The sequence below is a fragment of the Chiloscyllium plagiosum genome, chromosome 30 (assembly GCF_004010195.1).
Source record: "Chiloscyllium plagiosum isolate BGI_BamShark_2017 chromosome 30, ASM401019v2, whole genome shotgun sequence".
NCBI classification, from domain to species: Eukaryota; Metazoa; Chordata; class Chondrichthyes; order Orectolobiformes; family Hemiscylliidae; genus Chiloscyllium; species Chiloscyllium plagiosum.
Genome location: NC_057739.1, coordinates 26,005,303 through 26,030,151, shown reverse-complemented (window position 1 = coordinate 26,030,151; position 24,849 = coordinate 26,005,303). Strand labels below are relative to the sequence as shown.

The 24,849-nt window shown below is 40.0% G+C and overlaps 1 protein-coding gene across 1 annotated transcript in view; it reads right to left on the bottom strand.

The window, feature by feature from the left end:
- The window catches only part of LOC122564833 (LIM/homeobox protein Lhx2-like), a 39,498-nt gene extending 14,699 nt beyond the window's left edge, over positions 1-24,799 (bottom strand). Inside the window, 4 exon segments of the mRNA XM_043720143.1 lie at positions 3,214-3,419; positions 19,632-19,990; positions 22,590-22,792; positions 24,295-24,799. Of these exon segments, the coding sequence (XP_043576078.1) occupies positions 3,214-3,419; positions 19,632-19,990; positions 22,590-22,792; positions 24,295-24,492 (966 nt within the window). The 5' untranslated portion in view covers positions 24,493-24,799.
- Positions 24,800-24,849: the final 50 nt, after the last annotated feature.

The following is a 24,849-nucleotide window of genomic DNA, read 5'->3' as shown; positions in this document are numbered from 1 at the left end:
GGCACTCTAATACAAAGTGAGTGATGATTTTTTTTTTGGCAAGTATATTATCATTGGTAGATACATTGCCATGAAGAATGCACCAGTTAGACAATAACTGACAGTTAATTGCCAAGTTTTGTTTCAATTTAAAGTAAGCAGGTTGACACTGATTGATCAAGGAGATAAAAACAATGACTGCAGATGCTGGAAACCAGATTCTGGATTAGTGGTGCTGGAAGAGCACAGCAGTTCAGGCAGCATCCAAGGAGCAGTGAAATCGACGTTTCGGGCAAAAGCCCTTCATCAGGAATAAAGGCAGAGAGCCTGAAGCGTGGAGAGATAAGCTAGAGGAGGGTGGGGGAAAGTAGCATAGAGTACAATGGGTGAGTGGGGGAGGGGATGAAGGTGATAGGTCAGGGAGGAGAGGGTGGAGTGGATAGGTGGAAAAGGAGATAGGCAGGTAGGACAAGTCTGGACAAGTCATAGGGACAGTGCTGAGCTGGAATTTTGGAAGAGGGTGAGGTGGGGGAAGGGGAAATGAGGAAACTGTTGAAGTCCACATTGATGCCCTGGGGTTGAAGTGTTCCGTGAGTTTGTTTCAGGACATGGTTGAAGAGCTTCAGGGCAGAGGAAATGACCTGGGAGTTTCAGTGGGAGAGGGACTCCCTGAGATTCTTATAGAGAGAGGAGGAAAACTTCTTCAAGGCAGACATCCTTGCAAGAGGATTCGCAGTAGGGTTAAAATCAACGAGGTAAAAACAATGTCTGCAGATGCTGGAAACCAGATTCTGGATTAGTGGTGCTGGAAGAGCACAGCTGATTGATCAAGCCATGACCCTGAGGAATGAACCAAAGAATAGCTGTCTTCTACTTTGTGAAGCTGAAAAAAGGTGTACACACTCTTTTTATCTGCAAAGGACAGGATCTGTCCATGAATACACTCTGGTTATTGATATTTTAGTGCCAGTGGGATGTTTGATGAATGGGTTATACATGCCAAAGACTGGCATGAATCCTATCAAACAGTTCAGTAGGTGAGGTACCTATGTATACCTCTAACCTACACTTGCAAAAACTATAATACAGTGTTCAATATTAGATATCATTCTGCAGTTGATCAAAAAAGTGAAAACTAATACCGAGTGTGCTCGTAATTACATTGATGACTAACTTAAGACTATCACTTGGGCTCACAGTGTGGCCCAGTTGTGTACTTGAGGCTATCTGTGTTAATACACAAGGCCTTGTTCTTAGCTGATAGAGAGAACATGTACATGCTTTGCACTTCTTTCAACATAATGAAATAATGGACAACTGTTCTCTGGTTCACTCCCCAGGGCAATCATTAGCTAGAGTCAACCCACATGGTTCAAATGTAAACAAGGCTTGTCAGCCATCTCCAGTAGCAACAGCTCTATTATTCAAGTCAACATGCCTACCAATCAGAACTCTCTTCTCATACAGAATAAAATACAGCTCTTCCTCCACGGTGGAATTTTTGTGAATAGCCTGATGAGTTCAAGATGAAAAGTTTCAGCAAAATGCATATTTTTGCAGCAATACTCAAGTTCTGTACTATCCAACAACTATCTGTAAAATAATAAGGATTGGCAATTTCTTCTTGTGATGCTTACCAGTTTCCATTACAAATGGAAATATTAGCTGCCTACACATTCCTAGTCTTCCCTTCCCTATAGGAATGATCACCCTGTACTTACACTGGAATGGGATGTTCCAAAACAAGCCCTGCCTCGAAGACTTAACAGCAGAGAGTTTGTAAACAATGGTGAAGATCCATATGCCAATTTTTTCAAACCAAACTGGATTTTACTTTGAACAGCTACAAGGAATTGAAATTCTGGATGGGAATTCAAATACTTAATCCAGGCAGCTTTAAGTCAGCTACATTGATTCTGTCCCAGGTAACTAGCAAAGATAGCATAAAGCAAGGGCTGACTCTGGGATCTTGCTATCTGATCCATTTGGTCAGTTTAATCTTTTCTTCCCCTGTGGAAGACTAAAAGGCTAAACAAGCAGTTTGACCCAACCACCAGCCACAACCCTTTCATCTCCTGCTTTCCAATTTACAGACCCACACTTTAATGGTATATGTAACGTCAAACGCCAACTCTTACATGTACTTTTTACAGCAAAGGTGGAACTACAGGCCAGAGATCGGGATGTCTCAGAAGGAGCTTGGCCAAAGTAATTACCATAACAAAAGATCAGCCCTACTCTGCACTGCAGTAACACCATCCCCATTCCAATTCTGCACTGAAATCACTGCCTCATTGCAACTCCCAAAATGTTATCAAATTAAAATACACATTCATCAAGTAAGAAATGTAAGTAAAGATTAGAAAATTGTGTCACTCTTAAAATGTTAGAGCTATTTTTGTTAAATGATACCTTTTCCTCTAATTTTTACTCTTACCCCGATCTGCCAATCTGAATGGTGTCTCTTGTTGAGAGGTAATGCCACAGGCTGTGATTGCCGTTCTTAAGGGATGAACCCAAACAGTGAATCTCAGCGGACTACTTGGCCAAAGGGGACTTTACAGCTGCAATCCACCTGTTCTTCATCCAACATACATGCCAACAATAACTGCTGCATTGCAGTCAGGAACAGCAACTCAGGCTGGTTTTTCCATTCCCTTGTGTACAAGTCACCAATGCCAACTGCAGCAGTCCCATGCCCTCTGTGCCAAAACCACACAGGTTGTGAATCGAATGTAATACTTTCCCAATTTGTACTGCTATGTCCTGCACCATGCAGCACATTTATCTGCAGAAAATTGAGGATGGTGGGAGGAATTAAACCAAATTGTTACAGAATATTTTTGAGGTGTCCATGAGTTCTCCTTTTAGTAAAAGTAGTGATTGTTCCCTCTTGTAAAAAGTATGAATACCAAATGAATCAAAATTTTTTTAGTAAGAAAGGAGATCAGAAGCAACTTTTTCTTTGCAAAGGGCTTGGATTGTGGAACAGGTTACTCGGGATGGCCCCTGAAATAGGCAGTAAAAATGTACCTCTGTCCACTGATGTGATTGAGAAGTTCGACCAAATGACCACTTACGCTTGAAAAAGTGCCACACGTGTGAAGACATGTTATTTTGAAATATAAATGTAATTACATATTATCCAAAAAAAACAGTGAGGTTGGGAGAACAAAAACAGACAGATTGCCTGAGAAACAGAATTTCAACAGTAATTCAACAGAGGTTTCTTACCTGCAGAACTCGCTTTGTAAGCCCTGTCTTCTGTGCTAGCTGTTTCAGGTCCTTGGCATCAGGATTGTGATTAATGGCAAAGTAAGACTTCATGGTCCTCAGCTGGTGGTGCTTGAAGGAGGTGCGCATGCGCTTTGTCTTCTGAGTGGGAGGGTACTGCTGTTCTCTGTCCATGTGGTCACCGTCATTTTCATTACAACTTAACGCTACAAAATATTACAAAGATACACTGTAAATTTAAGAAGAAATTTTGAATGAATGTCATTACTGCTGGTTTATGAAAGTGTTGACCTTTGCATTATTGAATCATTCACAATCCCATTGTCACTTAAAGATTTGCTTGGTTTCTGATTAGTTTTGATTTTAAACATTTGTCTGACTTAGTAGAGAGAATTTAACTTAAATTTTTGTTTCCAAAATGAAAGAGACATACTGGTTTAGAGCTTGTTGAACACATTGCATTAAATTCAAACCTAGTAATTATGGAAAGGCTATTGCCATGATTTTTTTCTGTTGAATTTTCCTTCTCTCCTGCCTTACCTGTGGTGAATTGCCAAAAGGCAATGCATCTGTCAACTCACCAACACCTCATCCAGGTGCTCCACGTCTGACCATATACTTTGAGGATGAGGCATTGGACTTGGATCCAAAACAGTCAGCATGTTGGTGAAGCAACTGCTTCAGGGTCAGTTTGTGCTAACCTGAGGCAAATTTAACTTTGGGCCTCATTTAATAAAAGTGGTGATTTAATCATGCCATGCAGCTTATTGACCGGCAAACTCTGGATGGCTCTGATGCTGTGCCAACCTGGAGATAAGTTCAGAGGTAGCGTGGGACAAGAGAACAGGTGGCACTGTAAAGTCAAGGCAGGGCTGGAGATGGGATGAGACTGGGCTAATGGCAGTTCGTCGGGCTTTAATGGAACTTGGAGAAACGTGTCAAGTGTGCATTTCGGAAAAGTGCCCTAAATGGGAGAGCATCACCCAAATATTCTATGACTAGCCCCCATCATAGGCCTGAGAAATGAGCAATTGTAAACTGAATTTCTTCCTGAAGGATTCTGTTCAAAGGAATTTTGATGTGAAGGTACATAACTATTCTCATCCATCATAATGATTCCTTAATGAACCTTATGTTCAAACAATACAATATATCATATAGGTTACTCATTGTTGACTTATCACCTAATTAGGAAAATTGAAAAGTATTTTCTAATTATTATATATGTGTTGCCATCAACTGGATCTTATATGTTTAAAAGGTTAGAGCTGACATAGATGCATTGAAAATTCATGACTTCCACATTAAAATAATATAATGATGTATAAGTTATTAAATGTTAAAAATGCAAGTAACAATGTGGAAACCCAAAATCCATAGGACTGGAAAACAGAATTGATCTTCTGACCACAAGATACCCAGGGCCTTCTTTTGCACAACTCATTGCAACAAGCTGCTTATAAAAGTTCATGCTTTGATCAACACATTACCAGAGTTTCTGCCAATTTTCAAACGATCTGAATTTTTAAATTTTCAGAAATGTGACCTTCTTGCATATGTTGCAATGAGTGCAAGACAGATCTTGTGATGATTTTTCTCTTTTCAGCAACATCCAAGTTAATAGCTAACAATTGGAAATACTGGGAAGAACTACTCATATGATTCCCCGTGCCATTTCCCATTGCACACTAGCTCGGACAGAAGGCAAACCATTACTCAGATGTTATCAATTTCACTCTGGCATAAGAGAACACCCAAATATTTTCCCTAACCTTCCTTGCTTCTGGTGTTAAATTACTCCTTTCAATGTAATCAGGGATTGCAAAATAATGGAATACTCTCTCATTTAACTCAGCTATTTATTGTAACATTGAATCAGGTAGCCGTGAACAAAACAGTATGGGATTCAAAAGGTGAGAGCACCATTTTCATCATAAACAGATGAGATGTTTCAAGATTTTATATCATGAAACAATTCATTCACTTATAAACAAACAAAATAGATTCCTCAGCATTTATTGCAGAGTGGCTTCTCCTTCAATTTTATAACAGATTTTGGTGAAGTTAGAGAGATTATTTCAAGATGCATTGGAACGAATATTGAATGTGATTACAGTTCATTTTATTTTCTTATGAGCTCCACAGGAACAAATCCTAGAATCTGTGGTAACGTTTTAGCCTCTGAGTTAGGAATAAATTCAGGCCCTGCTCCAGACACTTATGTGCGCAGACCACCACTTAGGCTCTGAATCCCAGAGTAAAATCTGTCGGGAAACAGATTTGATGGTTGTGGGTGCTATCCTACACATTGTATGGGCTGTGATAGCCCATAAAATGTTCCTTACCATGCAGGACTAACCACATGAATGCAAACCAGGAAAGAAACATTCATATCTGCCCGGTCCTTCCACTACTTAATATTCTTATCCAAATACTAGAAAATATTTTTATCCATTTTGATCATTTCTTGTTAAACAGCTAAAATTTTTGCACAGGCCAATTTTGTACTTGTAATTGATACTTTGGCACTGAAAATTTTCACTGATCCACAACACAGGCACATTAAACGTATAACAACCCAACAAAACTGAGGCTTTACAATCTCCTCCTTTATTCCACTACAAATGATACAAACGCAAACAAATGTAATTTCATAAATAAAATTTCACAAATTCCCTTTCAGTTATAAAATTGCAAAGACCTTGCTACAGATTGCTACAGATATCAAAACTTAATCAGCTGACTATTAATAATACTTTATAAGAAATAACTTGCAACAAATTAAGAAAACCCAGAGAGAATATCTGTCTGACTCAGACAGAGTCAAAATCTAGCAAAAATGTAGACCTGCCAACTGAAGCACCATAAAAATATGCATGCAATTATTAATAATTTGGAAGAAAAAGATCTTTTCTGAACACAGAAGTCCACAATATTTTGCTGTAACCAGTTCTTCAGGAGTATAAACAGGACAAAGAGGTGACAATGACACAATAGACAGTGGGCATGAAAAGAACTTATCAGTTTTTCTTTAGATTCACAAAACTATTTCCCACTGAGCCTTGTAACAAGAGAAGAAAAACCACCTGCTTCCAAGATTTTGCTGCTATCACTCTGGTAAAAGGGAGCACCCAATAACAACTTGCTGTTGTGCTTTCCCTACACTCACGCATTCTCAACAATAGTCACCTATTCAATAGCTCCTCCCCTCTGTTTACACATGCGATTAGATTCCATCATTACTAAGCAGCAGCAGCAACCCATGCTAGCACAGATTTGTTGCTTTAGTTATTGAACATATTTTGATAAATCATTTTTACTTTGTAATTTTAATGTCAGGAATTGTCAATAGAATTTCCATTATTAAAATGTTTTTCTCCTTTGTTAACAGAAAGACTCTGCAAGGCTGGTACAATTGCAACATTTAAGAGGCATTTTGATGGGTATATGAATAGGAAGGGTTTGGAGGGATATGAGCCGGGTGCTGGCAGGTGGGACTAGATTGGGTTGGGATATCTGGTCAGCATGGACGGGTTGGATGGACGGGTTGGACCGAAGGGTCTGTTTCTGTGCTGTACATCTCTATGACTCTATGATTAAATTAAACATTCACACTTTCCACGACTGATGCCCAGTGGTAGTAGTGCAGGTCATTCACAGCAGCATCTCACCAAGGCTCAAATGACAGTGTCTACCAAACCTATGACTACTACCACCCAGGAGAGTAGGGAAGCAGATGCAGGGAAATCCAACCGCCTACAAGATCTTTTACTAGCAACAAGGAAGGTGAATTGATGCCCAAATAGAAGTGAACAGGTATGATTTAAGAAGATGCAGCTCAGCATCACCAAGGCTACAACTGAACATTTAAAGATATTCAACATGTTGGCAAGGCAGTAAAAAGGAAACAAAGGTAAGGTAGTGCTGCTAATAAAATACAACATCAATGCATTAGTGTGAGAGGATCTTAGATTGGAAGAAGATGAAGAATCTGTTTGGATGGAACTAATAGACAGCAAGGACCAACAAAAATTGTTAGGAGATCTTTATGGGCTACAGTGTAGTAGTGGAAATGTTGGGCCCAGACTAAATTAGGAAATAAGAAGTGCATGTAATAAGGGTAATGCAGTAATCATAAGTGACTTCAATCTTCATGGAGACTGAGCACCAATGCTATGGAGGACAAGTTATTGAAAAGTGTACAAGTTTGTTTTCTAAAGCAATTTTTTGACAGAACTAGGGAACAGGTTACTTTAGAACATGTATGCAATACAGAAGGGTTAATTAAAATCTTATTAGGGAAGATTGACCCTCATAGCATTTTCCATCAAGGTTGGAAAAGAACTAACTTAGTTCAAGATTACATATTAAATCTAGGCAAAGGAAAATATGGCTGTGGTGCACTGAGGTAATCCTTGTAAAAATGTGATTGTAGACAGGCAATAATTAGTATTAATAGAATTAATGCATAGTTTGCAACAAACATACATTCCTTTAAGGCATAAAACTCAATGGGAAAAGCAGGTCAACCAAGGCTAACAAAGAAAGTTTAAGATGGCATAAGATTAAAGTATGAAGTTTATGAAGTTGTCAAAAAAAAACTAAGCCTGAGGATTGAGAGCATTTTAGAATTTAAAAGAAAAATGCCAAGAAACTGACAAAGAAAAGTAGATTTATAAAATCAATACAGATGAGCAAGAAATGTAAAGATAGAATGTAGAAGCTTCTATAGGTACGTCAAGAGAAAAAGATTACCAAAGACAATTGTCTATCACAGACAGAGCAGAAGAATTTCTAATGGGAAAAAGGGAAATGCTCAGATAAGGCAAATAATTACTTTGTGCCTCACTTCATGGACGAAAATATAAGACATCTCCCAGAAATAGTAGATCCAAGGGACTTGTGAAAATGAAAAACTAAAAGTAACAGCAAAAAAGTAATAAAAAATAAATGAACGAGTCTGAAATGTACCAAACCTCTCTGACTTGATTATCTATATTAGGGAGCATTGGAAGAAGTTGATATAGAGATAATGGGTACATTAGTGATCATCTTTCTGTATATTTTGGAACAGTCTCTGAAGATTGGGGGTTAACAAATGTAATGTCACTATTTAACAAAGGAGGGAGAGAAAAAATGGGGGGGCAGGCACTATGATCTGTTGCCTGATGTCAGTAATTGGGAAAATGTTACAATCTGCTCTGAGTGATGTGACAATTGGATACTCAGAGCAGAATCAAGATGAATTTATGAAGGGAAATCATGATTGGCAAACTTGTTGGAATTTTCTGAGGATAATCTTATTAGAATAGAAGTGATCATTTGGATTTCCATAAGTACTTTGATAAGGTCCCACACAGGAAGCTAGCACATGGGATATGTGGTGATATTTGGATATAGACTGAGGAATGGTTAATTGAAAGAAAACACTGAGTAAGAATAAATGTGTCATTTTCAGATTGGCCAGCTGTGATAAATGGGGTATGACAAAAATCACAATGCTTGTGTCCCAACCCTTTACGATCTATATCAAAGATTTGAATGGGGCTGGGGGAGAACTAAACATGATATTTCCAAATTTTCAGGTGACATCAAATCAGGTGGAAATGTATGTTGTAAAGATGATGCAAAATGTTTCAAGTGGACTTAGGCAGGCTGAGTGAGTGGGAAACAACATAGCAGATGAAATGTAATGTGGATAAATCTGAGGTTATTCACTTTGGTCAGAGGAATAGGGGTATAGAGCATTTCTTAAATGGCGAAAGATTGTGAAATATTGATAGCTAAAGGCACCTGGGAGTCCTTTTACATAATTACTGAAAGCTAATATGCAGGTTCAAAAGAACTAGAAGGTAAATGACATTTCTGCCTTGACAGCAAAAGGATTCAGTACAGGAGTAAAAATGTGTTACTTCAAATGTTTAAACCTTGGTGAGACTGCACCTGCAGTATTCTGTGCAGTCTTAGCCCACTTACTGTAGAAGGATGTACTTGCTAGAGAGGGTGTGCAATGGAGATTTGCCAGATTAACTCCTGGGATATTGGCACTGTACAATGAAAAAAGACTGAGGTGACTGGGCCTGTATTCCTGAGAGTTTAGAAAGTTGAGAGGTGATCTTGTTCAAACTTACAAAATTCTTAAAGGGCTAGACAGAGTAGATGCAGCAAGGATGTTTGGCCTGGCTGGGCAATCCATAACCAGGGGACACTGTCTCAGAATAAGGGACAAGCCATATCAATTGAGATAACGCTGACTCAGAGCACAATGAATCTTTGGGATTCTCTACCGGTGAGAGCTGTGGAAATTCATGATAAGAATTGATAGGTTACAACATATTAATGATGTTAAGGGATGTAGTGGTGGTTTGGAAAATGGGCAGCAGAGTGGCTCAGCGATTAGCACTGCTGTCTCACAGCACCCGGGACCTGGGTTCACTTCCAGCCTTGGGCAACTGTCTGTATGGAGTTTGCACATTCTTCTGTATCTGTGTGGGTTTCCTCCGGGTGCTCCGGTTTCCTCCCACAGTCCACAGATGTGCAGGTTAGGTGAATTGGCCATGATAAATTGCCCATAGTTAATATAGGATAACAGGGTAGGGGAATGGGTCTGCGTGAGTTACTCTTCGGAGGGTTGCTGTGGACTTGTTGGGCCAAAGGGACTGTTTCCACACTGTAGGGATTCTATTTTTTTAAAATGGTGTCGATGTAGAAGATTGGACATGATCTAGTACAGGAAAGCAATCTCAAGGAGCTGAATGACCTATTCCTGCACAAATATTCCTTCTTTCTAAGCCACACATTGCACTGAATTTCAGGTATAGCATTATTCATTTATTGCAGTCAGGTCAACATCCTGAAACTCCCCTGCTAACATGAAGGGTGATGGTCCCAAAAGGTGGTTCAGGATGAGTAATAAATGCTAGCCTAGTCAGTCCCACCCACATCTGATAAAAGAATGAATGATAAATTAAAGTTAATTTCTTTGCATGTATATTGCCACATGTAGTATCTCTATAATTATGATAAAAGAAAATACTTGCTGATGCTTAACTATCATAGTAATGTATCACTCCTATTAAATTTCTGCTCATGCAGCACATGCCTCATAGTCCAGTAAAGATTCCTATCTATTTTCTTTAAACACTCAGGATTATATTTCTTTAATGCCTAGATCCACAAATTAAAGCCTCTGTGAAGACTTTCTTTCTGGCAGAAGTTGAATACAATTGACTTGAGACAACATTGTTCTGCCTTAACTATTTCACAGTTGTCGAGAATGTATTGCTGGGAAAGCACAGCAGATCAGGCAGGATCCGAGGAGCAGGAGAATCGACGTTTTGGGCAAAAGCCCTTCATCGGGATTGAGGCTAGTGGGTCAGTGCTGAAAGATAAATGGGAGGGGGTGGGACTGGGGGGGAAGGGAGCTGAGAAAATGATAGGTGGATGAAGGTGAGGGAGAAGGTGATAGGTCAGAGGGGGGAGTGATGAACAGATCCAGAGGCAGTGCCGAGTTGGAGGCTTGGGACTGGGATAATGTGAGGGAAGGGGAAATGAGGAAGCTGTTGAAATCCATATTTATTCCATGTGGTTGCAGGGTTCCAAGGTGGAATTTGGGGTGTTCCTCCAGGCATCGGGCGGTAACAGTTTGGCAGTGAAGGAGGCATCTGCAGTCCTCACTCTCTCCTATTTCACAGTTGTTCAAGACAACAATGCAACATTTTGTATATAATGGCTCAATCCCACTTCTCAATTTTCACATGAAATAGCATCTATTAAGATTCATAATTTTAAATGTGGGTGGCATTGTATCATAAAATGAAAATGATAATATGATAGGAGGTCTGGAGCTTATTGTTCAAGAAAGTAAATATTGCAAACTATCATTAGAAAGTGGAGATTGTATAATGATTTGATAGAGGTGCTTAAAATTTGATAAATGGCAAATTTTTTTGGTGATTGAGGGGTCTGTCATATGGAGATATAGACATAAGATTAAATTAAATAGTGTTAAGGGCACAACAGGAGTAGTTTTCTAAACAGGATGTTCTGCAGTTGTGGAATGCATTATTACAATAGGGACTGGTTTAGAGATAAAGTAACATTAAGAATAGGTTAAATTGGCACTTGAAAGTAAGATTAATAAATAGACATTAGATACACAGGTTTAGGAAGTCTGCTTGCATGGGATATTAATACTAACACAGACTAGTTGACTGAATCCCCCAATTTAACTTTTATGTAAAATTGTGCCTCAGTGCAAGCTGCTGCTTGTTTACTATAAGTGATAGAGCACAATAATTAAAAATAAATAAGGTAATGCTGTGTTAAATGACTCCTTCCCACTTCACAAATTTAGGATTACTGTGAAATAAGCGCAAATTTTCAAACTGCAACTACTTTCAAACTGAACATTTCTTGTGGTTGAATTACCATTATATATTCCTATAATAAGGTTATAAGATATGGGAGTGGAAGTAAGCCACTTAGTCCATGGCATGTGCTCTGTCATTCAATGAAATGATGCGTGATCTGACAAGCCTTAACTCCACTTTCTTGCCTTATTCCTATGACCCTTGATTTCCTTACTAATTAAAATTTAGTCTACCTCAGCCTTAAATATACTTCACAACATATCTTCAACAGCTCTCTGTGGTAAAAAAAATTCCACAGTTTGATTTTTTTCCAAGATAAAAAAGAAACTGCTTCTTCATTTCTGTCTTAAGTGGGTGACCCCTTGCCCTGAGAAGATACCCTCTGGTCCTTGAATCTCCCAAAAAGGGAAACAACATCTCCACATCTACCCTGTGAAAATACCTAAGAATCTTCCATGCTTCAATAAGATTTTATCTCACTTGTCTAAACTCCAATGAGTACAGGAATGACATATTCAACCTTTCCTTATAAGAAACCTTTCCATACCCAGGATCAGCCTAGTGAAACCGTCTCTGGACTGCCACCAATGCCAATACATCTTTTCTTAGATAAGGATCCCAAAACTGTTCACAATATTCAAACTGTAGTCTGACAACAGTTTTGTATTGTTTGTACAACAAATCATTCAGAACTAAGGAAAGCAAACTATTGAGAAACAGAATTTCTGTTTTTTTCTCTAGGCAGTTAGTCTCAGCACACCGTGGTTTGTACTATCATGACATTGATTCTCACTCATCATCCTTGTGTTTCTGCTAAAAACCAGAACCTAGTCTCTTAGAAATGAACGCCGATGAATCAGAAAAATAGACCTAACTTTTCTGATCGGACCTGTGTTATAATACTGTGAATTTCTGGCAGGTGGGACTAGATTGGGTTGGGATATCTGGTCGGCATGGACGGGTTAGACCAAAGGGTCTGCTTCCATGCTGTACATCTCTATGACTATGACTCATAACAATCTTGTTTGGTCTGAGTCATGACTCTAAGCTGCAAGATAATAAAAAGTATTGCAAGTACTGAGCTGTTCTCGAGTTTACTGTCTGGCCATTTTTAAATCCATAATACAAACAGATAGTGCTGGAAAAACTCAGCAGGACTGGCAGCATCTGTAGAGAGAGAAACAGAGTTATGTTTTAAATAAAATTACTCTTCTTTGGAACTCCAAAGAGTAAATTTGAATAAAATGTTAACTCTGTTTTGCCATCATGAAGATCTGAAACTCAGGTAAGCAAGAGCTCAATCCAACATTTCCAATTTGTAGGAATGCTCACTGATGTTTTAGTCAGTGATATCTTGCCAACTTGGGGCACTGCAGCTTTAAGAAAGTGGCTGTGACTCATCAAAAGTGGTGTACATGCGAGATTCTTCACAATTTCTGGCATCCATTTCATTGGCAAGCAATGACTTTATTCAAATGTCTTTAAACAAAGCAAAAGGCCACACATATGGCCCAAGGATGGATTTCATTGGACTTGAGAATACATAAAGTGATACAGCTCTGAAGACCATTCCTCAGGATAAATGGTTCTTAAGGAGAAGTGGTGCACTTATACTGCTATTCACTGTAGAATTTTTCTATTTATAATTAACTAATCAAATAATAGCATCACATTATTTCAAAATGAACAGAAAGCTGTAGACAGTTGTTTTCATATTTTTCACAATGTTTAACAGCATTAACTTCGTGCAGAAATGATTCCTTTATGTTGGCTAATGTTGGAGAGATCTGTATTATGAGAAAATGTCAGGATCATCAAAATGTTAGTGTTCTGGCTTCTGATATTACTGCTGAGAGCTACTCTCAAAGCCACAAATCGTAGAGTTCCCTACTTATAATTACTTCCCCATATTCAAAAAGTGCCAAATCTTCTTAAAAAGAAATGATGTTGCCTTTCATTGTTAAATGTTCAGGCCAGGCTATGGAAAAGTGTTGCAATCTGTTTTGATAGAAACGACCTTTTCTGGTGTATTTATAGTTTATGTTATTCCCAGTGACAATATTCAGTTCGCAACAACTTATTAAATTATCACAAAAAAACTTTATTTCACATCTTGAGTTGTTTCCAACACAGGGCGAAAACTATTCACAGCTTTGTTTGATTTATCCAGTGTTCAGAAAACTACCGGAAGTTTATTTTGTTGAAATCAATTTTGAAAATGGCATTTTGCGCCTAAATTCTTCGTGTTTGAGCAACTGTCGATTGTGCTGTGGGACCAGCAGAAATAGTACTTTAGAAACCTCAAGGGGGAGACAGTGTTCCAGAGCCGATGGGTTCAACTACTTTTTCATTAGGATCATCAACGAAGAAAAGATATTGAAGACTCCGTTGCAATTGTGAGATATGGGTAGATTTAAAAAATGAATATTAATGTCCCTTTGTACAGTTCATAAACGCTGCTTATCAGATTCTCACGACTCTACTTTGGGGAATTGCTCTACATTTGATGTGGCTCAGTATAAAACTAGTTGCTGTTCAATTATCGATCGCGCATTTAAAAATTAACCACGGTTCACCACATAATGATCCTGCAATTTACAACCTGCTGTTAAAAAGCAAGTGGAGGTGTTTGGACCGCTGTGATCAGGGAGTTTCCTTTCAATTAGAAAAGTTCAAAGGGTTAAGAGCTCCCGTAAGCAAGCAACAACACTGAAATACATGAATACATTAATTACACTAATCCACAGCTTTTTCTATTGCATTATTGACTCCACATACTAACAGTCAATATACAATTAAAGCTCCAAAATTATGGAAAACACTGGGATATCTATTAGTTTTAAAAGCTTTCTCGTTTTGCCCTTTCAAACAACCATCAACAAAGCTGCAAGTTCAAATTGCTATACTCTGTAATCTCCTGTTTAGTTCGCACCAGTACAGAAGGATATATCAATGTAAATATTACTTAGTTAAAAATCGCACAACACCAGGTTATAGTCCAACAGGTTTAATTGGAACCATTAGCTTCCAAATAAACCTGTTGGACTATAACCTGGTGTTGCGTGATTTTTAACTTTGATCACCCCTGTACAACACCGGCATCTCCAAATCATAAATATCATTTATATTTTTTGGAAATTCAGTCTTGCATTCAAAAACTCGTTTTGCAATTGATCTGACGCTGCAGTGTTCCAGCCAGCTTTTCTTTTAAAAAAAACAGGAATGGTTATGTCGCATGACGAGGCTTTAGATTTTCCGGACCTATCCTAACCTGATAGAGCCTGATTGAAGAGAAGGTAAAGGTTATATGTCCTTTTTCGAGGATAAGATTCGTTCAGTGTTGGCACCTCATCAGTGGACTCGCCAATCCCACAGTTACAAGCTGGGGATAAATCAAAGGTTTATTACACAGGGAAAGCGCTGTGATGCTAGCAAAGGTTTAATAGCAAAGGCGAATCGAATGTGGATAAATGTTTTATTTGCAGGAGAGTGGAAGGGGAGGTGCAGAAAATGGGCACTTTCCCCTTGACCCAAGTCTATTTCTCACTTCCGACCACTTTCCCTCAATTAAAACCAATGGTCGGCGATAGCTCTCATCTGGGACTTCGCGCGCATAATGTAACGAGAGAAATAGGAAGGGTTTCAATGAAATGTGGAAAGTAACACTCATGTCAGCAACTACAAGGGTAATTTGTTTTCTTTTTCTGAATATTTTATTGTAATTACTTACATTTAATGTTGTCAACCTTTTTCTTAGAAAAGTTTCTATTCGGTAAATATTAAATGCAACCAGTGTCGCTATTGAGGACATTAGGCTCATGAAACTTGCTTCTATTTATCTGTTTAACCACGTTCCCTGAAATTTTCTCGTTCGTTAGAGGAACAATTGGTGCTTTTTTTCTCTATCTTTTCAGAATTGCAATGCCCCGTTTTTTTGTGTACCAACAAGTTGTTTAGCGATGGAAATATGTAATTATTAGGCAATAGATTCTAATTAGCATAATTGAAGCCTGTAAATGGGAAGAGGTGAATTAAGTAATGAGTTAAGCATGAATACATTGACAAGTCGAGAGAAAACCGCTGCTTTCAGTTTTACTGTTAGCAAAGACGTTAAGAAAACAAAAAAGCTTAAAACTATGAAAGGATAATTTTACAAAAAAAGTCAGTAAAAGATTATCTAGAACCACGAAGCTAATTTTAAATGGCGTTTTTACAAACCAGCCCAGAGGCGTTCTCGGTGTAGATGGATCAGAAACAAGCGCCTTTTTCAACGAAGGGAGAACACCGGGAGCTAAATACCCAAAATGCATGATGTGGAGGAGCCGGTGTTGGCTGTTGTATCGCCATAGTCTTACCAGACCATAGGGGCTGCTCTCTTATTAGAGACAAGCGACTGGTGGTGATTTAACCTGAGGGCATCCAGACCTCAGATGGGGGAAGAGATTGAGAAGGAGAGTCCATCATGGTAACCTCAAACCAGTGATGGGAGTTGAACCCACGTTGTTGGTATCACACTGTTCTGCAAACCAATAATCCAGCCAACTGAACTGACAAAATTAAAAGGAAATCACACAACATCAGGTTATAGTCCCAACAGGTTTATTTGGAAGCACTAGCTTTCGGAGCGCTGCTCCTTCATCAGGTGGTTGCGGAGTATAAGATCGTAGCACACAGAATTTATAGCAAAAGATTACAGTGTCATGCAGTGATATATTGAACAAACAGTGATAAATTTAACAATCCAGGTTACTGTATGACACTGTAATTTTTTGTTATAAATTCTGTGTCCTGTACTCCACAACCACCTGACGAAGGAGCAGCGCTTCGAAAGCTAGTGCTTCCAAATAAACCTGTTGGACTGTAACCTGGTGTTGTGTGATTTTTAGCTTTGCCTAAAAGCAGTCATTGGGGAGGTCGTGCAGACGCACAGTTCATTGACTGCAAAATAACTTGTGCCAGCATTCCAACGTGGGGAAGCACGAATTCGTGTGCCACGTTGTTATTTTCTCCAAGTGAGTATTAATGATTTTCACAGCGAACAGGCTGTCAACGAAAAAAGAAGTATTAACCAAGATTGTGGATTTTCTAATAGGTCATGAAACTTGCATTCTCTATATCACTAATCTTTCTCCAAATTATAGTCCAACAGGTTAGTGATGAAAGAATTTACATGAGCAGTAATTCGGCTTGCTTTTTAACGGGTTTTCAATATTCGGCACAAATTAAGTAGTTTATAATTCACCAGTGGCTCGGAGATTTCGGATCAATTGATTAGAAATTCCGTAAAATGGTAAGCGTGTGAGTGCAGGTTCGTTTATAGGATGACGTGCTGTTAACGGTATCTTCAAGATAAAGGGCAGCTTATGAGAGATGATTTCCGATCGTAGCAAAGAAGGAAGAGCCAATCTGATGCTCTTTAGGAACTGGCCGGTTTTGTTTTTGTATTTGTTGGGAATCCGCTGAGGGATTTGCAGTTTTGTACAACAGGTATTTAGTTCTGAGCGAGAAGCTTGTTCCACAAGGTTTCACCCATTGATTTACTGACCCAGAAACACTACTGGCCTCCCGGAAGGCCGCCAGGAAAAAAATGACAACTCCCTTCCCCCACCACTCCCCCCTCCCCATGATGGGCAAAAAAAAAATTAAAGTCTAAAAGAAGAACATTAGCAAAGGAGGCGTTTGAAGTTCCGGCATCCATCTGAGCTGTTTTCCACTTGTCAGCCTCCATCTCCATCTAAAACCTGGCCAGGACCCCCCTCAGTCCCAATTCTCTAAAGACTAAAAGCTTAACATTGGTAAAAGTTGCGAGTAAACTCTTTGAAGGGGAATTCGCGGCGTTTGGGGTTATGAAAGGATCTGAGGTCATTATTGCAAGACTTTTCCACTCAATCGGGTTAGAATGTGGACAGACTTCTAATGATTATGTCTACGTAGAAACTGATGTGTATGTTATTGCCCATTCCCACTGAGTGCAACATGTGCCTTTCCATTTCAGGGGTCCTGTATATATGTGGTGTCAATAGGCCATTGAAGGAAATCTGAAATAGCAATGTTCCACTCAAATTTGGAACCTGACACAAAATATGATCAAAATGCCTGATGGGCGGCACCCCCTCTTTTTTTGAGCAGCCCTGTGAATTTCTGGAACATTTAATTATTGGGGCAGAGAATAGGAAGGAGGGAGGGAGGAGGAAGTGCTCCCATTGTAAAGCTCCAAAAAGGAATCGATTCAAAAGGTCAGCCCTTTCTGTTTGGCCTAACCCTTTTCTATAAGGTTGCCCTGGTTCCCAGGACTGAAGACACACATGTAACTCTAAATAAAGATACCCCAGCACCGCCTACATATTGGCCTTGCAAAACACACGGGGGGGGGGGGGGAGTGTCAAATCGCTCAGATGGGCTTCTAAGAAGAGCGTCACAAAACTAAACGCATCAACCATTCCGGCCAAATGCGACCTCTTTTGGGATGGCGGGGGTGCACTTTGTGTGCGTACACAGCTCCCTTTCCTCTAACACCTTCTATCTCCAGCGACTGCCCTCCCTGTCAGAACGGACAATTCGGGCATCCAGGTTACAATGGGAGAGAGAGAGACGCTGAGGGATTTTGGCCGCGCAATATTTTCCACAACTATCTCTCACCCGTGTTTAAATAATCAGCAAGGTGTGTGGAGTGGGGGTGGGGGTTCGGGGAGGAGGTGGTGAGGGACACGTAAGCGTGTTTACATTTCAGGGCTCCCACAGAAACATTTCTCAAACAGCATTAGAGGAAAACAGACCCTTTGTAACTTTCCGCATGCACTGGGCTCGGCTGCTTTTCAGAATGTCTTAAAATAAATTCAGATACGTAAATAGTTCCCACCACAAAGAATCGAGCCTGCCTTTTATTCAAACGTGAATACCGTGTATGAGGCGCAATCATTGCAGGCAACGACTCACACCAACCTTCGCCAGCAGTCTGAGAGGCTGGAGTGGGGGCAGGGAGAAAGTATTTTATTCGCTTCACTATCAGCTCGGCACAGCAATACTTCCAAATAAAGTTCAAATAAATACGTCCGCCCCTGGGTTTTTTTTTGGTTGAATCAGTTTTGAAGCATTCACCCTTCACGTGACACAAACAGGCTGCATTCCCAAAGCGCCTCTTGCCAGCAGCAAGAACTCCCCGAGCATTACATTCCGCTTTACTGGAGAGTTGCCGCCTGAACCGGTGTATCTTTAAGAAGCGGCGCTGTACAAATGCCCGAGTAAACAAGACATGCAAGAGGTGTTGCTGGGAGTCGGAGGTTGGAACCCACTATGGGAGGAGAGGGGATAGGGGAGAGGGGATGGGGAGAGAGTAGTAATGTGTACAGTTTTGGTCTCCTTCCTTGAATAAGGATGTACTGGCATTGAAGGGGTGCAGAGGAGATTTGCTATGTTGATTCACTATGTTAAAAGGGTTGGCTTATGTGGAGAGACTGAGTATACTGGGACTATTTAATTGGAATTTAGAAGAATGATGGTGAATCTTATAGACTCATATAAAGTTATGAAGGGAATAGATAAGATAGAAGCAAGGAGGTTGTTTCCACTGGCGGGTGAAACTAGAACTAGGGGGCGTAGCCTCAAAATAAGGGGGAGCAGATTTAGGAGAGGGGATGGGGAGAGGGGTGGGGGGGTAAGAGGGGTGGGGGTTTGAAGGGAGTGGGGTAGACCCTTCATTGGGAGGACGCCAGAGGCTTCCCACTGACACAGTGCCCTTGCAGCTGGGTTCGGGAGACAGGGTTTAATCACATCCAGAAACACTGTGCTTCTGTTTGTCACTAACTGGGAGCCACAACCGGTAGGTTCAAGCACAGGAGTTAGTTATGAACCAATGTTTTTAATTGTCATGTGTGCATCCAGCTAAAGGCAGCATCGTGTTCCGCCGCTGCCTGATGTTTGCTGTCCTGTCCCAGGGATGGATTACTCACTCAGACACCACCTTAGCACAAACAGCAAGCAGTTCCCACCCTCAGCAGCCAGCCATGGCCGAGGCGGCTGTCAGGGTGGGAGTTGAGAAAGTCCTACCTGTGTTGTAAGCTGTCAGGTCAGCCGCCGGTCCTGGGCTCTTCCTCTTACGGGGCCGTCCTTTCTGAACAGTGCCCATGCCGTTGTAGAATGGTAGGCCCAGGGCAGCGCCGCTCTTGGTGCCCACGTCTGTGTGATTGAAGTGAGCCTGAAATTCCCCCTGAATCAGAGTCTCGAAGTGAATCCTGCAGTACACCAGGCTGTCCTTCATGCCAAAGTGATCCCCGGTTGCCAGCATCTTGTTGCAGGTTGTACACGTGAAACAGTTCAAGTGATAGACCAAGTCTCTTGCCCTCATCACCATTTCTGATGCTGAGATGCCCAGGTGACATCTGGCGCACCTCTGCACGGAGAATCTCCTGCGGTGGGGGTTCGGGGGAGGGATGATGTAGAAAGGACAAATATTCAAACATTCTGCTACCTTTTTGTCGAATCAGTTAGAGTCTAGCATGCTTCTAGTGTCGCTCTGAGTGTTCCGTCGCCGTGTGGTGTGTAATAAACAGGTTGTCTTGGGAATGCATTTAGGACGGTTCGGTAGACCCACCTGCATCCCCCACAACCCACCCAAGCAAACAGCAACAGCTCAGGTAGTCCACCCAGCAACTTAAAGCCAGTTCCTGTCCGCCGTGCTGGGGAATTTTTACCAGCTGTGATTTGCACAGCGGTAATATACTGTCCCCCCCGAAATGAACCGTGAAACTGACGAGATTTGTCTGTCAGAAAATGTCAATTTCAATATCATTGCGAGGGGCGATTGGGTTTGTAATGTCATCCTTGTGTGGGGCAGTTGTGACCATCTCTAAGTGGGATAGATGCTGTTGGGGCAAAACATTACTGAAAGCTGTTCCTGCTGCGCCTTCTGAATCTTAACACGTCTTCCTTTGTTTATGAATTGATTATGGTATTTTAAGAAAAGAACATTATAGGACCCCAATTCTACCGCTAAAATAGATTTATTTCGTTTTATTTTGATAATAAATTGCTCCTCTGTGGAGTTCAAAGTTGAAATACTTGATCGGGTCCATTGGAAAATTAAAGTCCGGATTGTAATGTCTGAACTTTTCGAATGCAGTTCCACTTCCATTAACCATTCAAATAATAACGGAGCAAGTAGGCTTTTTTTTTAAAAATCAAGTTGGTTTTAAAGCTAAACTATAATCTACATTGGGAAAACTCCGAGTGCTTAATAATAGTCCACAAACTGTAAGTTTTCTCGCTAAATATTGGAACAGTTTAATGGCATTACTGTTAATTTTCGTCGTTCTAAGATCAACAGAAACATATCCATGTGATCCAAGTCTATTTTGCACAAAATGTATGTAAACACTGCATTTTTTTCTGTCTCATATAACAAGTCAAATGTGTTTGGCTAGTCCTGTGTCTGCGATAAAAGAGCATGTGCTCCTGAAATCTAGACCAGGTATGCATTTGGCTTAAATTTAAATTTCGTGGCGCGGTTCTTTAATTGGAAGATCATGCATAAAACATTACGCTCGGTGCAAAACAGCATCATTAAAATATTAACCGTTTAAATGAACTATGCAAATGAAAGAGATTTCAGCGGAATTATGGCACGGGACAATCTGACCGTGCTTTTCGATATCTCCAGGATATAGCCCCAACCTTTAGACCGCTATCAGCTGATTGTAAGAGTTCACCGAATTCGCATTGAATGCGGATTTTGTTAATTAGAGTTATTCTTTTTCAATATTGTCATCCATAAACATATATGTATCCCGACTCTAGAAAGGCCCTGCTTTCCTGATTATTTCCTATTAATGCGGGAGGGGAGCATTTAGTTTTTTTAAAATGGCTTACAATGAAAATACGGAAAGTTTCTTTTAAGAAAATACAGTCTTGGCCAACAGCAACTGGTGCTCAACTCGCCCTGAATGTTCGGCTCCCAGTTTAAGGAGCTTGAATTTCTTGTCTTTACTTGTCCAGTATCAATATTTGAAAAAGCTACACTGCGAACCATTCGGGCAAATCAAAACAGCGCACCAAGTTAAATTCAGCTAATAGATCAGTAACAGATCATTGTCCATTTAATGTTGTAAACACTCCAGCACCATTACAACTAGCTACCCGCAGGTTGGCTCCTGCTTAAACAGCTACGGTTCTCTCATTGTCGTCCTCATGCACCGAGAATGTGTCCTGTGTTCTGCCAGTTTATTCTTACAGACTTTTCTCGACTGGGTGTTGTTCATTTCACCACATGAATCTTAATTGACGGCGGGTAGATTTCATCTAATGCAATAAAACCTTCTTGGAATACGATTAGAAACCCATTTTGCTTTCTATTAGAGCCTGGTTTCAACTTTTTAAATGCTAATGTTTTCATGTAAAAATAAAAATTAAGCCCTTTTTCATCTAACGCAATTAAACCTTCTTGAAACCCATTTTGCTTTCTATTAGAGCCTGGTTTCAACTTTTTAAATGCTAATGTTTTCATGTAAAAATAAAAATTAAGCCCTTCAGGAACGGATTACGAGAAACTTCGCAATTTATCTGTCTGTCTGCATGATGTTTTCGGAATTATTTCTCCCAGAGATAGTTAATCCACTCGCGTTTATACTCTTGAGCGTTGTGGTAGGACTCGGTAGTGAATAAATCTTAAACCTTGATATCCCATTATATAAAATATTTAAAGAAAAGTCTCCGCATTAACTATTCCAACCCACTCTGCCAATTGAAAACAACGCTCCCACTTGCTTCGGTTTCAATGGGTAATAAATGGCTTATTCTTCTTGTTTTAAAAAAGTCATTAGTAGATGTGCAGACAAGAGAGCCGGTAAATGTGTATCGTTACTTGTTTATGTATCAGGATCAACTACTCAATGTACTTGTGAAATTCTAAATATTCTGTCTTGTTGACTGCATGCAAAATATTGGGCCTCTGTTTTGCTGCCAGTTACAGATGACATTTTGTCTGTTTTTTTTTAAAACATATCTAGGTACCTGTAGTAATCCTCTTTGCAATAGATGCTGCCATCCTTAGCGAAGCAGGTCAGTTCGGATTCCAGGGCCAGTTTGCATTCACAGCACTTGAGACAGCGCATGTGCCACTGTTTGTCCACAGCCAGCAGATAATAACGATCTGAGATCTTCCCCCCACAGCCTGCACACAGAGCCGGTCTCTCGTTACTAATGGACGGCATAGTCTGCAAAAACACCAGCAGGATACACCCCATCAGCACCCACTTTGCAACGCACCAGAGATTGAGTTACAACTTATCATCGGGGGAAAGAGCTCACACCAACCATTAAACCAACCATGTATCAGATAATTTTTCAAAGGGATACAAAGTGTGGGTCATGCCGTCTACATTCCAACGCAATGATTTTGTTTTGCAAATGATACGCTCACCGTCTTTAAAAGAAGTTTCAGGGATATATTCTCGGAGAAGTTGTGCTCCCTATTGTGTAGTTACTAGTTAACCAAACGGCTAATTATATTATTCATCATAATTGCAAATATTCGTTTCATTCTCGCACTTGGCCGTATTGCGAGAATCGCACATTTACACACGCCGGTCCTCGAAATACCATGACATTGAATTTCTCACGCACAGTAAGAGGAACAACACCGGTAAGTGAGGTCTATCTGCTCCATCATACACAAAGACTTTCATCATGATGATAAGTGCAGTTTAAAATTACTTCAACAACACCAAATCCATATCCAAAGTATTTCCCGTATACATAGACTCCGGTTCCTTTTCCAAACGATTAATCATGTTGCCTTGTAATAACTGTCAAGTTTAAAGTCGCGGCTTTATGCCATGTGTTATTATTTATGAGACAGGCCTTTCCTGACCTATACTCATCCTGAAGTCAATGCAAGCGACTGAACTAGCCCATTCCGGGCAATTCCTTAGTAATGTAGACGGCAGCGGTGTGGAATAAACCTGTCCGAATGAAACCAAATCAAGTATGTGTACTCTGTTAAAGCCTGCGAATCGTTTGAGACCGCATTCTGAGAGTTTACTTGTCAAATGGATTGTGTTCAGACTGTTTCCAAATGGGTTAATTTGAACAGGTTTTACGAAGTTAAATCAGATTTTTATTTCTTTCTTTTGAAACCTGGAACACAAACAATATACATTCACATAAAACAGCTTCTAAAATATCCCGATCTTCTCCAGTTATAATGTACCAAAAGCTTTCATCGCTTTTGATAAATAAGTCTTCACCAAATTCAAAGGGGAACACGGAGTCGTATTTCCGTGGGTTTTTTTTTTAATTAAAGTTTCTGTTTTGGTTTGGAAAAGCAATTTTAAAATAAAGTTGGTTCACACCAATCGGATTTGCTCATATATTGAGGTTTCTTAAGACAAAGAAAAATTCGTTAGAAATCTCTAAAGTTGCTGGATCATCCGTGTACATCATTTAAAATCTAATTAATTATAATGCCTAATTTAATCAAGCAAATCTGATACACACTCCAAATGAGACTCCAGACCGACTGTTAGTTATTTCCTTGTAACATTAGTCATTTTCATTTATATCTTCAGTTATTATGCTATCAATTAATTAAAAGAAATAGGAATGAAAACACAGAACTTACTTCGTGAAGAGTAGATGCATAAAATGATTTTAAATAACAATTGCCCAATCTCAGTGCAGTCCTCTATAGATTTTTTGTTAAAGCTCTGTTGCCTACCGTTTCTCTCTCCCCCATGTCTACCCCCGAGCTGATTCCTGGCTCGTTCTTGGATCGTCTTTCCATCTCCTCCATAACTCCCTGCATTTCACCCCCCGAGATTCCGTGGAAAAGCATCGCTGACTGACGGAAATTACACGTGTCTTGTTCAGATTTCGAGCCCAGAACTTCCATAAGACGCAGACCTAGCCCATGCATTTAAGCCACAGTTCTCACAATGTCTTCCCTCAATGGTTTTGATTTTGAAAAGACAAGCGAGGTCAAACCACGGCTCCGTTCTTAAAAAGCGCAGGAAATAAAAATAATCACGTCACTTGAAACCTTTTTTTAAGGGGGGGGGGAGGGAGGAGAAGTCCGCTCTCTTTAAACAGCTCCCATCAAGATGTGTTGCCGTTAGTTGATCACATTAAAAAAAATACAGGGTTTGTTTTTTGCAATGTCTGATCTCCATGCAAAGAAAAAGCTGCAGACTTGAAGGCTTGTTGTTTTTACTAAGTTACTCTTCTGCAAAGCGCAACCTTGTGTGAGTAATTGGGGAGGAGGAGTTCGCTCTGC